The sequence below is a fragment of the Vicia villosa genome, linkage group LG7, assembly GCF_029867415.1.
Source record: "Vicia villosa cultivar HV-30 ecotype Madison, WI linkage group LG7, Vvil1.0, whole genome shotgun sequence".
Lineage (NCBI taxonomy): Eukaryota > Viridiplantae > Streptophyta > Magnoliopsida > Fabales > Fabaceae > Vicia > Vicia villosa.
Genome location: NC_081186.1, coordinates 76,096,598 through 76,111,908, shown reverse-complemented (window position 1 = coordinate 76,111,908; position 15,311 = coordinate 76,096,598). Strand labels below are relative to the sequence as shown.

At 33.4% G+C, this 15,311-nt stretch overlaps 1 protein-coding gene across 1 annotated transcript; it reads right to left on the bottom strand.

The window, feature by feature from the left end:
• Positions 1–2,727: 2,727 nt before the first annotated feature.
• Positions 2,728–10,832, bottom strand: LOC131620872 (uncharacterized). Its single transcript, XM_058892052.1, has 10 exons — positions 10,504–10,832; positions 9,952–10,220; positions 8,641–8,674; positions 6,971–7,620; positions 6,833–6,881; positions 6,635–6,760; positions 4,766–4,870; positions 4,598–4,689; positions 4,351–4,504; positions 2,728–3,264 (listed from the first exon to the last, which is right to left on the bottom strand). The coding sequence occupies exons 1-10, from the start codon at positions 10,678–10,680 to the stop codon at positions 2,989–2,991; spliced, it is 1,932 nt and encodes a 643-aa protein (XP_058748035.1). The 5' UTR covers positions 10,681–10,832; the 3' UTR covers positions 2,728–2,988.
• Between the last annotated feature and the right edge of the window lie 4,479 nt (positions 10,833–15,311).

Genomic DNA, 15,311 nt, shown 5'->3' with positions numbered 1-15,311 from the left:
TATAATTTTATATCTATTTTAAAAAAACAGACAAAAAATATATTAAATTGGTAACTAAAAATATTATTGGGCCCTTCAAAAATTGGGGCCCCAATGTTGTAGCACATGCTGCACCTACACTGGGTCGGCCCTGCATAGACAAATAGGTTTTGAAATTCGGATGCATCATAAATAACGCAAACAAAAACACATAATATTTAAAAACTAAAATATGGTGCATTTAAAAATGTGTTTTGCGTAGGAATTCATCTAAAATTCGAAGATGCATTTCCAAACTCAACGTAACTTTAACATCACAAAAATAAGATTAATGCGAGCAATGAAAAATGAAATGAATGATCTTTATCTTGAATTTCAACCCCTTTTGCTCCTTTTAAAATGGTGATACACAAGACTGGAGTTTGAGTGAAAATCTTGATTGAGAGGGTTGAGAAAGGTTGGCAATGGAGTTTGATCATGCAAGGTTTTGTTTATAAAAAAATAACGTTTGAATTTTTCACAAATCCATCTCTAGAATATGGTGACATTTAATTTCCTGCTTCACAATTTCAGGCACTTTTGAAAAAGTCACTGAGTTGTAAATTAGAAATAAAATGATAAGTTGGTTCTGAGATGCATCTCCGGATTATATTTTAGAAAAAAATAAGGTGACATTTAATTGAGTTGTATTCCAGTGGTGCAGAAAAAGCGTATAGAGATGTATGTCCGAAATATGAAAAATTTCAGTGGTGCAGAAAAAGCGTATAGAGATGTATGTCCGAAATATGAGAAACATTTTCAAATTTTCATAGTGATTTTCCACCACATAGGGTGGGATTAGCAATTCCCAACTAATTTTAAAAACTTGTTCTTCTTTGTTACGTATAACATGGCAATAGAATTTGTTTTCTTTTAAAATAAATAAAATTAGTGTTTTGAAATAATATAAAACTAAGGTGCGAACATATAAAATAGTCTTAAACCTTTCTTTTTCAAATATAGACCTTCTAATTATTCCAGGGAATTTTCATTGTTAATGGTAAACCAACATTGACATTTAATTTTAATATAATTTCAATCATTATTTTAAATTCGATGGTTAAATTATAAAATAAAATACAACTTATGGAAAAGAAAAACAAACACAAAAAGCATTAAAAGAAAAGTTCTTCACTTTTATACTGATAACTTCATTATTTTAACATTTGGGTAATGTGCTGATTATGAACCAAATATGGAACCATAGCTTACTTTGTGTACTATAATTGAACTTTTCGGCAGTGTTTGAAGTTTGAACACAATGCAAAAGGAATCTATACCTCTCATGCTTGTTTTCATTTTTAATTTTTAATAAACCAAAATTTTCACGTTTTGCCTCTCTTAAAATTGTTTTTCACAGCTTCTCTAGGAAACACAAATTGGGAAGCCAAATAGAATTCACTTAAACTGAGTTCCACTTCCAGGTATTCAGATTAGTAGCCAAAAATAACCAAGCATTTGCATGACTCTTTAGTCATCTTTCATGGCAATGAACATGCATCCTCAGCTCATTTCTTGCACAGTTGCATATATGCCCCTTGGCAACCCCTTCCCGGCACACTCTAGGACATAATTTCTTTTGCAATCTCACCTGCCTTAGGTACCAGCTTCATCATGCCAACCGAGTGCATCTCCTTATTTCTCGCACGCAGAGTCAGTGCCCAACCCGACACCCACATTGTACCTCCTCCCTCGTTGGAAGACAACGAAAAACTACTACAACCTCATGCAAAGCCACCTAAGTCTGCTATCGAGTAAGTAGTAACCATTACACATCTACAACTCTACAATCTCCTGCATTTCACAGCACACTACTACTACTGCCAGCATTCACGCATCCCCCACTCCTGCTCACTATTTCTTCTACGGCAATAGTTTCGGAAGAGGGGATTGGTGGTCTTAGTGACAATCAGGAGGAAAAGGAGGGAGGAAATAACTACAACAATGGTCATCTTAGCTTAAAATACTTATGGTGTATAAGCAGGCTTGCAATCTTTTCATAGAAAAACTAAAATTGAATCTCTACTTATTAGAGTATATTCATTTAGTGTGTCAAGTCATCCTAACAAACTTGTAGTTAGTTAGTATGCTGTAGGATAAGAAAGTAGTGGCACAGGATTAGATGCTATAAGTTCTATTCTGTTGCTATAATTCTCACAATCATAATAAGAGAATTCAGTTTGAGATCTCTCTCTTTTTCTTTCTCCCTCTCTCTTTCTCTCTCACCTCAGTACTTACTACTCAGTCACAAAATTAAGTCTGTAGAGACGATAATAGCACAAGGATCAGTCAGTTTTTTTCCCTAAAAAGATTAATGCACTATTGTACATTGTAATATTAATTGTAAATATGGAAGAATGATTGAAACTAATTGGAAATGAAGAATTCAAATTTCACCATTAATAATTTTATTCCAAATTATCAAAATGATTATTGAAACAGTTGGAAAATTTTAAAAAATAATTGGGACAATCTAAAAAAATCCACTGTATCTGTTTGCAAAAGACAATTCAGGGTGCTTATATACTCTTTTTTCTAAACATAATAACATTAATACTTATTATTTTCAACAATGAAAGAACACTTTTATAATCTTATATCTAATTCTAAACATAGATGATAATAATAAAGTTATCTTTTTACTTCTCATTTTGTCAAATTTAATTCATATGTGATTCTGGATCCTATAAAAATGTATTGTGACACCACTTAAAAGAAAAATAAACAAAATAAAAATAAAAAAAACAAACTCTGAATTCAAACTGTAGGTGGTAAAGCATAGTTCTAGTTTAGTTCCTATTAGGTCCAACCCTACATTCCTTTCGAGGCTACACTTTAGACTAGTTACTAATAATATTTGAAGTTTTCACATTGAACTACACAAACAAAGCCAGGTCTCAGTCTGAAGAACGGTCAACATAGAAATACACCATATTTACATGAGAAAACCCTTTATACACAAGCTATCCTCTAATCATTCATCGGAATACTAGAGTCTTTGTTAGGATTTTGAGCACACATGTAATCTGCAACTCTTTTTGGGATGTTGGGCGTCAATGTGGTTCCACCACAATAACCATTCATCAACAACTTCCCAATTTTAGTACGCCACTCAGAAGTGTCCGTGTTCTTCCTATCATGCACAACTCTGTCGCAGTAATTAAGCATGGTTCCAAGGCCAGTGTTTGGGATCCAGCCATATTCCTCTAACACCTTTGCCTCACCTTCTGCCAAATCTTCTCCAACCTATACCCAAGACAGCAAGAATTGAGCAGATCAAATTTCTTTTCTAGGGTGGGGTAGAAAGCAGTGACAAGAGGCAGTTATACTGTGGATCTAAGAACCCTTGTAGAAAAGCGAGTGTGAAATGAAAGATAGAGGGAAAAAACAATAAGTAGAAAAGAAAAGGTTGGTCAATTAAAAATAAAAACAGTAACTAGCGCCATCTCATATTGCATCCCCCTTTTTTAGACTGTATGTTGGTATTATTAATTTTTGAAGCTGAAATTCTGAGGATCCTTCATTAGAGCTCAGGCTTAAATTGCTGAACAGGCTAAAACTTAATTATAACAACCAAATCTAGACAAACCACTATTAAGTTTCAGCCACCATGTTCAGCCTCTAAAAAACTGACATTAAAATCATTTGTTTCAACCTACTGCATTTGACTCTAATCTCTTGGGGGGGGGGGGGACCTAACAAATGTCTCATGGTTAGTAAAACAATTAAAACCTAACAGATGCTTGATTTAATTAATTAAGCAAACCAAAATAAAAGAGAGAACACTAATAACCAGCAATAGGCTAATATAGAAATTAGTCATACAGAAAAGATAGATTCAGTAACTAATCAACTAAAATATAAAGATTGTTCAGGTTTAGCGATTAAACTTCTCATTAATCACTATCTAACAAACATCTTAAGATAATTTAATGGCTAACATTTCAATCAATAGTGACATTTTTTTCTAAAATATTTTTTGTTGAATAGTTGGTTGGCTAACATTTCTTTCAAGACACTGTGTTATTGTTATATCATAAAACAGTAATAAACATTAATTTTCAACCCTATTGACCTATTTGAACGTTGAAGCCAACCTCCATCCTTCCTATATATTTGGTCATGTCTAAGTTCCAATTTTTCCCCCCTCACACTTATCAACCAGTCACGTGGCATCCCGTGTGTTGTAGTACAGCTATTAGGAGGAAAGTTTAATATTACATTATAAATATCAGAAGAAGCCTAACAAGCCACTTATTATTTTGGATAGCAAGATATAGATCCAATTAGTACATCATCTAACAGCAGATCATATATGCATGAAGTCATTACCAATAATTCTCTGTTTTCAATAATGGAGATCCTGCTACATGTAGTCAGCTTCATAGCAACCACCAACCGCTTGATCTGCCATTCAACCGGTAAGGATGATAACAGTTCAAAGAAGTAGGTTGCATAGCCATATTCAGGGCGTTCCAGCACTATCCTACATTGAAGTTCAATTCAAAATCAACATCATAAACTAAATAACACAAAGGAAACATGGACTCAAAGATTAACTTCAATGCCTATCAAGCACCTGTTATGCCTGTGAAAAACAAAAATAAATGATTGAAGATCTCGACACCAACCCCACTCAACAGGCAATTTTTGAAGCTTCAAATATCTTGTCTGTAGCACAAATAAAACAGGAATAAGTATAGTACCAAAACATAGTATGGACACCAGTTTGTAAGAAACCAAATACCTGATCCACTAGTGAGACTAGACAAGCCAAGCAATAACTCTCTTTTGAACCCTTTCCAGCACGAATAACAGAGAATTTAATGAAAGAGCTGCGTTGAGAGAAAATCTGTTTCCAAACAAGAGGAAATTATATAAATCTAAAGCAATAGATAAAACCCACCAAATGACTCAAAAAAAATATTCCATCATTAATACTAAAAAAACTGAGGCCTGCTTTAACCAAATACTTTATGATTTATTAATAAATATATAGAACTAGTAAAAGTACTGCTCATCAGAAAGCTCAATCATATTTATAATCATAAAACCAGGAAACTGGAAAAATATGCCAGATTGCCCAGTGCAAGTGACTTGCTTCTTTTGAGCCTTCTATAAAGGTGGTAACTGTGACTTCGAATCATCTAGCTAAAATGCTATTTTACTTCCATTTGTTTTCTTTCTGAAAATACAGAAAAACAAAGGACAGACCTGTTCCCTAATGTTATGTTTATTATAAATGGTTTAGGAAAGATAGAAAAAACGGGGGTGAGATATAGCGGAGAAGGACTTTAAGTCATTTAGTTTATATAATAGAAATGTGGAAGAGAGAAAGCCTACATGTAGGCCCCACTTCTTTTAAGGGACAAACTTCAAGTCTTTGACAAAGCATCTCTGCAGTAAGAATAGCCTGGATTTGAATGGGAGATAATAAAGTAATGGCTAAACTTAATAGAGTAATGGCTAAACTTACCATCTATGCAAGTAGAAATCAGTTTAGCCAAACAAGGCCTTAACCTTGTAAGTTGTAACTGACTGTGCTGAGTCAGTACAGTCCTGGCTGGGCATAAATACTTATTCAGTTGAGTACTGTAACTAACTTCCTCATTTAAGAAATCTAAAACAGAAAAAGAAATCTACTCTCCCTCTCTTTCTCTCAGTTTTCATTTCTGTAACAGCGTATCAGCGGAGATTGACTGGAGAGACTAGAGTGGATGTTTTTCTTCTTTCCGTACTTACCCACATCTCTTCACTTTTCCAGTTTTCCCCATCCCTAAACTAACTGCACAATCGCTTCTGCCATAACCAAGAACTTCAACCCACATAAACCTCCTTGTGTGTAACAAGCCTAAGCTGCAGCTTTAAGGTTTAACCACTCTCAACCATCCTCACCTCTTTTGTTCTTCTCGTTCACCGTTTACTTTTCCAGTTTTCTGCATCCATAAACTAACTGCAGAACTCGCTTCTGCCATAACCAAGAACTTCATCCCACATAAACCTCCTTGTGTAACAATCCCAAGCTGCCTTTAAGTTTTAACTACTCTCGACCTTCCTCAGTTGTTTTATTGCTCACCGTTTCGCATGACGTGCCTCCGTGTATCAACAAAGAAGGGGCAAGGATGTGACAGTTGAAGGCCAATAAGAATAAAAAGACATTGGATGAAGATTATGAAACATAAATGACATGGAGAGGGATGGGGAGTGCAATGTCACAAATAAATTAAATTAGCTAAATAATTTTGTATCGATTGAATTAATTTGAACAACCTATTTATTTGAACTAAACTAATGGATGGAAAATAATTTTATAAATTTTCTGCTGTTTGATACCGCAATTAGTATGGGGGGAAATTCTAGAGAGGATATATGTTAAATAAACAATTTTACCCCCACATGGCAGCAAACTTACTGTTGCACCAAGGACCACCCTCTTGATATTTAGAAATGAATTGAGAAGCCAAAAATTTAAGATGTTATGACTATCTAATAGTTATGTTAGAATTTAGATAGTTAATAGTTATAATATCCTTACTGTTGAGTTAGTTTGGTCCTGAATACAAATGAAAAGTTGGGTTATTTAGGAAGCTATTACAATTATTTTCATATTTTTCACCTTTGTTATCACAGCTTCAAACTCTGAAAAGTTATCTTGGCAAAGTGATTCATCCAGAGCTTCATCATTCTCTGTCTCTCCATAAAGCTTTATTTCCTCTACTAATACACCTTCCTCTAGCAATACCTGTCAAATGCAAAATCCATGAAACTCGATATAAATTCCGATTTCAAAGTGGCACTACACAAACAAAAGTACCTCCAAAAGGCCAGGGGCATCCTCCTCAAGCGCTGTTTGAATTGAATTCCTGCAAAACAATAATAATATTTGGGATAGTTATTATACATTTATAATGGAAGTATAGATAAAATATCATTTAACAGAATCAGATCCTACGTGGCTGTTTTCTTTCTTTTTCTTGCACACTTGATGCGTGAAGGTTCTGCAGACTCGGAAAAATTAGAGCTTGACACAGGGTAGCTTATAGGAATATTTAAACTACAATCCTCTCTGGACATGAGAAACTTCAACCGATCACTTAAGATCATATGTTCCACATGATCATCATTATAGTCGTTATGGACTTCCTGTTCATTTTTAGCAACTGGCAGTTTAATGGAGGTGCTACCCATCGCATTCTCTATAACATTGTGGATTTCACTGTTATGCCAAGGTTCATCCTTGATTTTGACAGAGGTCTGACAAGCTGAACTACTTGGCCCGTTATTGTTTATAGGCATAACACCTTGTTCCTCTTGTGAATCAAAATGTGTGATCATTTCTTCGGATTTGACTATTTGGTCGTATTCTTGAGGGTATGCTGAAATTACTGGTCTTCTTGATTTAGGTGCGGCATGCTTAGTTGACAAAGATGATCCAGAGGGGGCTTCATGTGGTAACTCAGATAGTGAAGTATTTTTTCCTTCTCGAATGCCGTGACACTGATCTCTAGCAGCAGTTATTTTCCCATCAACAGAAGAAAATTCTCCATTTGCTTTTTCAACAGTTTGATCCTCAATGTTTTTGAACAAGCATTCACTATTAGTCTGTGACATGAATAAGTTGCAGGTTTAGTAAAAAGATAAAACCCTGACCATCATAAGATTTATTAACATTATTACCAAGAAATAGACAAAAAACTATAATAAGAGAGGTATATCAACACACTACATAAACTACATTCTAATGGTGGTTACATGGAAAGAAAGGTGCAGGCGTGTCAATTTAAATAAGGAAACAAAATGAGAATATGAAAATAAGACAAATACTAAGAAAATCTGGTTTTAAAAGCAAAAGGTCATCTTCACAATTAACAGCCCAAAACAACTACATGGTTGGAACTCAGTATTCCCTATACTCAGCAAAACAAATTCAAAGTTTTACACACGAAGTAAAAGTGCAGAATTTCCTAATATCCATGTAAAACCTTTGTATCACAGAGAAGAAGCTTGTCTTCCAATGGTGTATATTAACAAACTAAAGGCAAAACTACAACTATAACTATAACAAATGTGTTTCTTTGCTGCTTATTTAGTATATTATTATATGTGTACATTAGGTCAAAAAGTGCCTATTTGTTTACCAGTATCTGCAATTAAAAATCATTTCTGTGTTGCCAAAGAGACGAAAGATAAGATATATGAAATCAAGGAGAGAAGTAAAATGTTGAATAGTTTAATTTTAGAAAGTTGGAGGCGTTCTTGTGACAGTCAGCATCTCGGAAGTTGCGTATGCACTACAATGTACTAATTTCTTCATAACCATCAAGAATTAATAATAATAATAATAATAATAATAATAATAATAATAATAATAATAATAATAACAACAACAATAATAATAATAATAATAATAATAATAATAATAATAATAATAATAATAATAATAATAATAATAAATGAAAAAAATGAGTAATAAAGAAATAAAATAACTACCTTTTTTCAATCAAAAATAGCATTCAACTAACAAGGGCTAACAAAGTACCAAAAGTGAGTTATGACTAACTTGTTATCTTTCTAGTAAATATATCACTTAGCTGATAAAAAAAAAACATTAAATTAAATTACCTCAAATGCTGGACTTGGCAACCCTGGAAGACTCCTGCAATAATAATAGATATAATATTTAACCCAAATCTCAATATCTTCCTGAGGAAAAAAGACGATGCAATAGGAAACATTCCTATCTCTATCCTTCATAAGCATACAATGAAAGAGAATATGGCCTTCAATATTTTATCATTAAGCCCTAGACTAGAGATATCAAAAAGTTGATTTACTACATTATTTTCAATATTTATCAATTTCAGTTGACATTTACAGAAAAAAAAAATCAAAGAGGGTAAATACTAATAGACAAAAAAAGTGAGTTTGATACTTTTTCTAGCTGGAAGAGAAAACAATAGTTAACATTAAGTGTCTAGCTAGCAGCATCCTTTTCCTTTCTTTAAATACCACATGGAATTTAATAGTTTCCTTCAAATGAATATTATTTAGGTTCCTAACAATAATGAAAATATGGTATTCCAACTAAACTTGGTTTTCAGTTATATACATAAAAAGTTGTTTCGGTGGATTTATGGTTCTTTGCCCAGTGTTTTCAAATAGTTCTACTACACAAAATTAAAGAGACCATCATACTTAATAGTTGAAGAACCTAAAGTATGGAGTAATAAAAATAAATCAGAGAAGAAGAATAAAACAGAACTGAACTAAAAGTAAGAAGAAGAATAAAACAGAACTGAACTTAATGTAGGAATGACATAACATTACTCTTCAAAGGGTTCAGATTGAAATTCATACACTTAAAAAGGAGACAACAGTTTTAAAAATAATAATTTGAGGAACTTATCCCCAAAATTCTAATGGTGGACAAAATAGAAGCAGCAATATAGGTTTGTGATTGCTACAACCACTATCACCGACAGCAGTTCGCAGACCAGTAGTGTCGTGCCAAACCCTACCACCGCTACGCTATCCCACTGTAGAAATGCTATAGCATGCTATTGATAACATAGATTTAAACATTTGTTATTTTCCGCTATTGACAACAATGCCTTTACTACCCCAATATCTTCCTACAGACAAAAACGATGATGCAATAGACAATATTTCTCGCGTTATCCTTCATACCCATGCAATGAAAGAGAAAATGTACTTATACAATGGAATAGAACATGCCCTTCAAGATTTTCTCACTAAGCCGTAGAGATATCAAAAAGTTTCTTTGCTACAACATTTTCAATATGTATCTATTTCAATTCCATTTGTCATTTTACATAACAAAATCAAAGAGAGTAAATACTAAATAGAAAGAAAAAAAGTGAGCTAAATAGCCTCACTCAAGAGAAAGAAAAACCAACAACTAATGTAAAGTACCTAGCTAGAAGAATCCTTTGCCTTTCTTTCAGTATAATATGATCAAGATCATCGACACTACCTTCACAAATCTCCTCTTTCACCTTTAAAGTAGGAAAATCCAACTGAAAAGATGCATTTCCATTTCCACCATTATCAACAGAACTCGAAAGAATCTCAGAATCTTCGACCTTCGTGGTAACAGAAACATCACAAATCGTCGAACATGGCCGTAAACTACTGGTATTCTCCACTCCGAGAGCAGCATTCTGAATCTTTGAATATGTTACCTGTTTCAAACTAGGGCACAATCATGCTTGAATCTTCTTCCTTTTGCAACCTATGCAAACGACAGCTCCATATTGAGAACTGCCATTCTATACTTTTATACAAAATAATTTGAACTAAAGTATAATGAATTAATCATATAATGAATTAATCAACGCAGAAGTCTTAATTATTATTCAAGAAAGCAAAGACGCAATATCAAGGGTTTGTTTTTTAGGTTATTTGAAAAGTATTGTTATTGCATTGGCGAGAGGAAACAGAAAAATGATACTGTGAATAATTTACCTGTGAATCGCATTCTTCTTTGACGGAAGCGTGAATCGGAGGTGTGGAGGAGAAAGATGTGCTACGGTTGTTTGGGGAGTGAGAATCGGGGGAATTGGGAGGCGGTAATGTACGGCGTTGTGATACGGGAGTGTGTTGGAGTGAGGGTGAGTCTTGAGCGTCGTGGGAACACACCATGGTGGCGACCGTCGCGGAATGAATTGGAGGACGGAGTTGGAGAGGGGAGATTTCTGAGTTGGGTGTTTCTTTTATTCTTTGAAGAGGGAAATGCGACTCCCGCTCAGAGTTTTAGCTAAATAGTATCGGTGTGGAGTGCCACTATATGGGAAAATATTTGCTGAAAAGAGTAGAATGCGTATTTTGTTTATTTTTATTCAAGTATAGTGCAGATTGCAATTTAAAATAAAAAATTGTTCACATAATAATTTTTATTAATTCTTCACATAAATATATTTTTATTAGTTGTTCACATAAATATATCTGGCATTGGAGGATGGCTAAAATCGCAATGTCTAAAATACTTCTATTTAATAGATATATTTTTCAGTTGAAACAGAATTAGCAGAAAGGTTCTCTAACTCGGCGACACAAGGGTGAACGTGCACAGTTAACACTTTAACGTTCAAGTCAGTTCAAGACTCAAGATAAATGTAATGAAAAGTGAAGATAAAAAAATATACATTGTATTTCACAGAAAATGGCTTTTATTCCTTGAGTCATGTGGATTGGATTGGGTCTTGACCTTTCTAGGTATATGGTTGGCCCTGAACACATTCCCTCAAGTAGGGTTGGTAATGAACCGAACCAACTCAAAAATACAAGGAGTTAGTTCCTTATTGGAACCACCGACTTTGATACCATTGACCGGTCATGTGGAGGGGCATATTGGGTCAAAGAGAAACTCAGAAATTGAAAAAGACACCATATATTCACCAAAAACCTTAATACAATTGATGTATGTGTTCTCTCACTTATAAAATACTTATCATTCATTTTTTTCACGCAATGTAAAACTTACACAACTCATTCTTATTTCTCAACAATAACAATTTATGGCTTCTCATTTTCATTATATAATTATTTTGAGATGTTTGAACGTCAAACTAAACATATATTTCATGCATTTCAATCATTGTTTTAAACATTAAATCTAAGATAAGTTATACCCTAATTAGTTAAAGTGGTTGATAAATAAAAAATACATTGGAAAAGTGACATAAATAAATGTAAAAGATTAAAATTTCTTAAACCAATTATAATCGACTTACAGCTTAACTGGTTCAATCTGGTCTTTATATGAGTCAAGTGGATTTTACTAAAATCAAATCAAATAAACCTACAAACTAGTCCATTCATTATTCAGAACTTCTTCTAAATAATTATAATTAGAGTCTTACTAACTTGCATCTATAATACAATTTAGACAATTTCTCAATAGACCCCATGAATTTCTTAGCCACTACGTGAATTTCCAATTTTGTCTTCTGTTTTTGTAGATGCACATCCGAAATAGCAGTGGAGAAATAGTGAATCTGCATACTCTCGTAAACACTTCATAGGTGTGCATTCTCTTTGAAATAGCATCAAGAGGTTTTGATGGAATTTCGTAATCAACGTCGTCAAAATATCCACTGTTGGAACCATCTGCTAACCACCTTACCGGGTCAAGATTCATGAAATTCCTAGAAACAATACCCTTTAACTGCTTTTTGACATATGAGAATAAATCAGAAACAACGTTAACATCAAACGCTGGTTTCACAACATCAGCATTATCGAGTAGGAGTTCCAAATTGATGTTGGATGGGGTTAATATGGGCATGACATTTCGAGTAGCAGTCAGAGAACTCGAAACAACATCATCATTTTCCTCGGTAAGATGTTCATAATCGAGGAAGAAGGAAGAAAGCTCTATCTGATTCGTGGGGGGTGATAACATCATTCGAATTCGTCAAAATAGGTTGGAACGATGACTCATCCTCATCGTCATCTTGTTCTGCAAAATTCGGATCCCACATAACAAGTGATTTCGCCTCTTTCAACATAACAGAAGGCGTTAGAGAATGGGGAAAATTGATTGTTGAATCATCGTTGGGAGGTTTTGGGAGAAGGATTCTCCAATTCTCAATGTAGAGTGGGCTTCCAGAAACGAGAATTGGAGGAAGAGATGAAGGTGTTGGTGTGGGTTTGGGTTCTATAAGTTCTGGTGATTCACAACTTTGCCCTTTCAAGAATGACGATTCTGGAATAGTTTCTTCTTCGTTCTCCTCAAGAAAAACATTGGTTGAATAAAAGGACTCCGTTGATTCATACGGTGGTTCCTCTTCTTCATCATCCAGCAATAAAATGGGTCTCCACTCTGACTTGAAACGCCATAATAGTGTTGTTGTAAATGTATCCCAACTATATTTGCGATGAATACGAGACTATCATATCCATCATGTGAAAGCAGAGCCTCTCAATGCTCCAACAACTTTTAAAACCTCAAATGATTTGGGTGTTTCATGCTCCTTGAAAAATTTCTCAAAACATAGAATCCACCAATAGGCATCTTCTTCCCCATCAAACAATAATATCGTCATGACTTTAAGCGGAAGTGAGATCGAAAATGAAAGCACCAATTGATAGGAAGTTTCCTATCAAACTATGAAATTAGGGTTTTCTACACTAAAAGGGGAAAAACATTAAAAGAGACAAATAAAATTCACTAAGAAAATGAAAGACTTTTTCATTTCATTCATGATTCCTAATGTCTCAATGAGAGTACAATATATAGTATTTCTAATGATAATAAACTTAAAGGCTCAAACACTACTAAAAGCCCAATTCAACCAAACATTCAAAATAAAATAACAACTAACATTATATTACTAATTAAAATATCTAATTGCACCTTCTATCACAGACACTCTAAAATAACTCAAAAAGTTAAAAACTAACCGATTAAATATGGTTTTGAACTTGATGGAATGTGTTGATAGTTGATGTTGCAACGTCGGTCGAACTCGAAAGAAAGAAATGCACTATTTGGGAAGTTTGATTTTTGAGGTTGAGAGAGTAGTTGAAGAGTATGAGTTTCAGAAGATGAAAAGTGAAAAATGAGGGAGGGGAAGGGTATGACGCCAGTTTAACGTAAAATTCTACGGAACAAAACAACGTTTAACAAAAAAAGGTGCTTCTGGAGATGCATATACGGAAGCAGAGAGACAATTTTGTGAAATTAGTGGTGGGTGAGAGATCCATGAGGTGTAGTTAGAAATTTTCTACAATTTAACATTCTCATAGTTACGAGTGGCCAAATAATTTCGGCCCGTCGAATACCGAGCCGACCCAATCAACGCAGAGGCTCCGTTCTAATTTTGAAAATAGGCCCAAATTTAAAATATAAATACAACTGTAATAATTAAAAAAGACAAATAAAAATTACATTTATGTATTAATCAATAATATATTTAATTAAAATTATTTTGAATTTTGATCTATCTCAATTTTTGTATGTATTGAGTTTTTATTATAGCATTTTTTAATTTATTGAATTTTTATTACGACAGTTTATTTATTTAATTAATATTTATGAAAAAAATAGGACCTTTTAAAAATTTTGAATCCTATGCTATAGCACTTCCTACACATACTCAGGGCCGATCCTGGTCGAATATGTCCCTTTTATCTACTCTGCGTGCTTTATTATTTTTTTTTTCTGAACGGACCCAATTTATCACTAATGGTTAAAAATAAAAGTACTAATAATAGAAAAATATTAAATGAGAAATGAATGAAAAGTAAATTGTTGTGTATTAGTAGTATGTACTAGTAGTATGCATAATAAATGGGCATTACGAAATAGAGGAAGTGGACCAATAGTTAGGTGAGCAAAATTGGACCGTTGAGGGGGTGCATGATGGCAGTGCCTAGAGTAATGGGAGAAGTCCTTTCGGTGTCTTCATAGATGCAAATGCAACCTTTTTTGTTAAAAAAACCCCCAATAAATTCAAGTTAATAAATACAGATCCAGACACTGCTGCTATGCTGGTGGTACAAACTACAAAACAAAACTATGGTTAAAAGAAAAGAACTCACAGTAGCTGTACTACTCCAACGGCTAGGAGAGCAGATCAATGTCTTCTTCCTTCACATGCACCTCCATTTCCAACAAAATAATCCCACTACTTCTTTAATCATCCAAATAATAAATAATTTTTATACTCATTTATTAACAGAATCTTTGTCTTATGGATCTGATATTTTATTTCTGTCTAAAAAAAACATTTGAAGTATGGCAACCCCATGTAGAATAATTATCGAGAAAATTTAACACCGGTATATATTTACATTTAAGTTTAAACTCAAAAACTCTTATTAAATTTAAGATTAAAGAGACTTTTACCATCTTATTTAAGTACCGTTTAATACATATTTAGCGGTTTCAAACCGAATAATTTTAAAAATAACTAAATTAACTAATATTTTTTAAATAAAAACTATTCTAACTTCTGGTTCATTCCTTACTTGCTACTTGTATTATGATACATCCATTTCATTCCTTACTTGCTACTAATATTATCCATTATATATTCAACTATTAGTTTAGAGGGTTAAAGTGATTTAAACCTCATTTGATTAATATTTTTCAATTAAATATTCTGATAAGATTTTAAAAATGAAAAAGTAGAAAAAAATTGTGTTGTCCCAAATTTTTGTTTCTTGAAACTTCAGCTACCTCTCTACTAGACCTATTAATATGTTTGGTTACAGTGAAGAAAGAAACTCCAATCCATTCATTCAAACATGGACAGTTTCTGAATCCT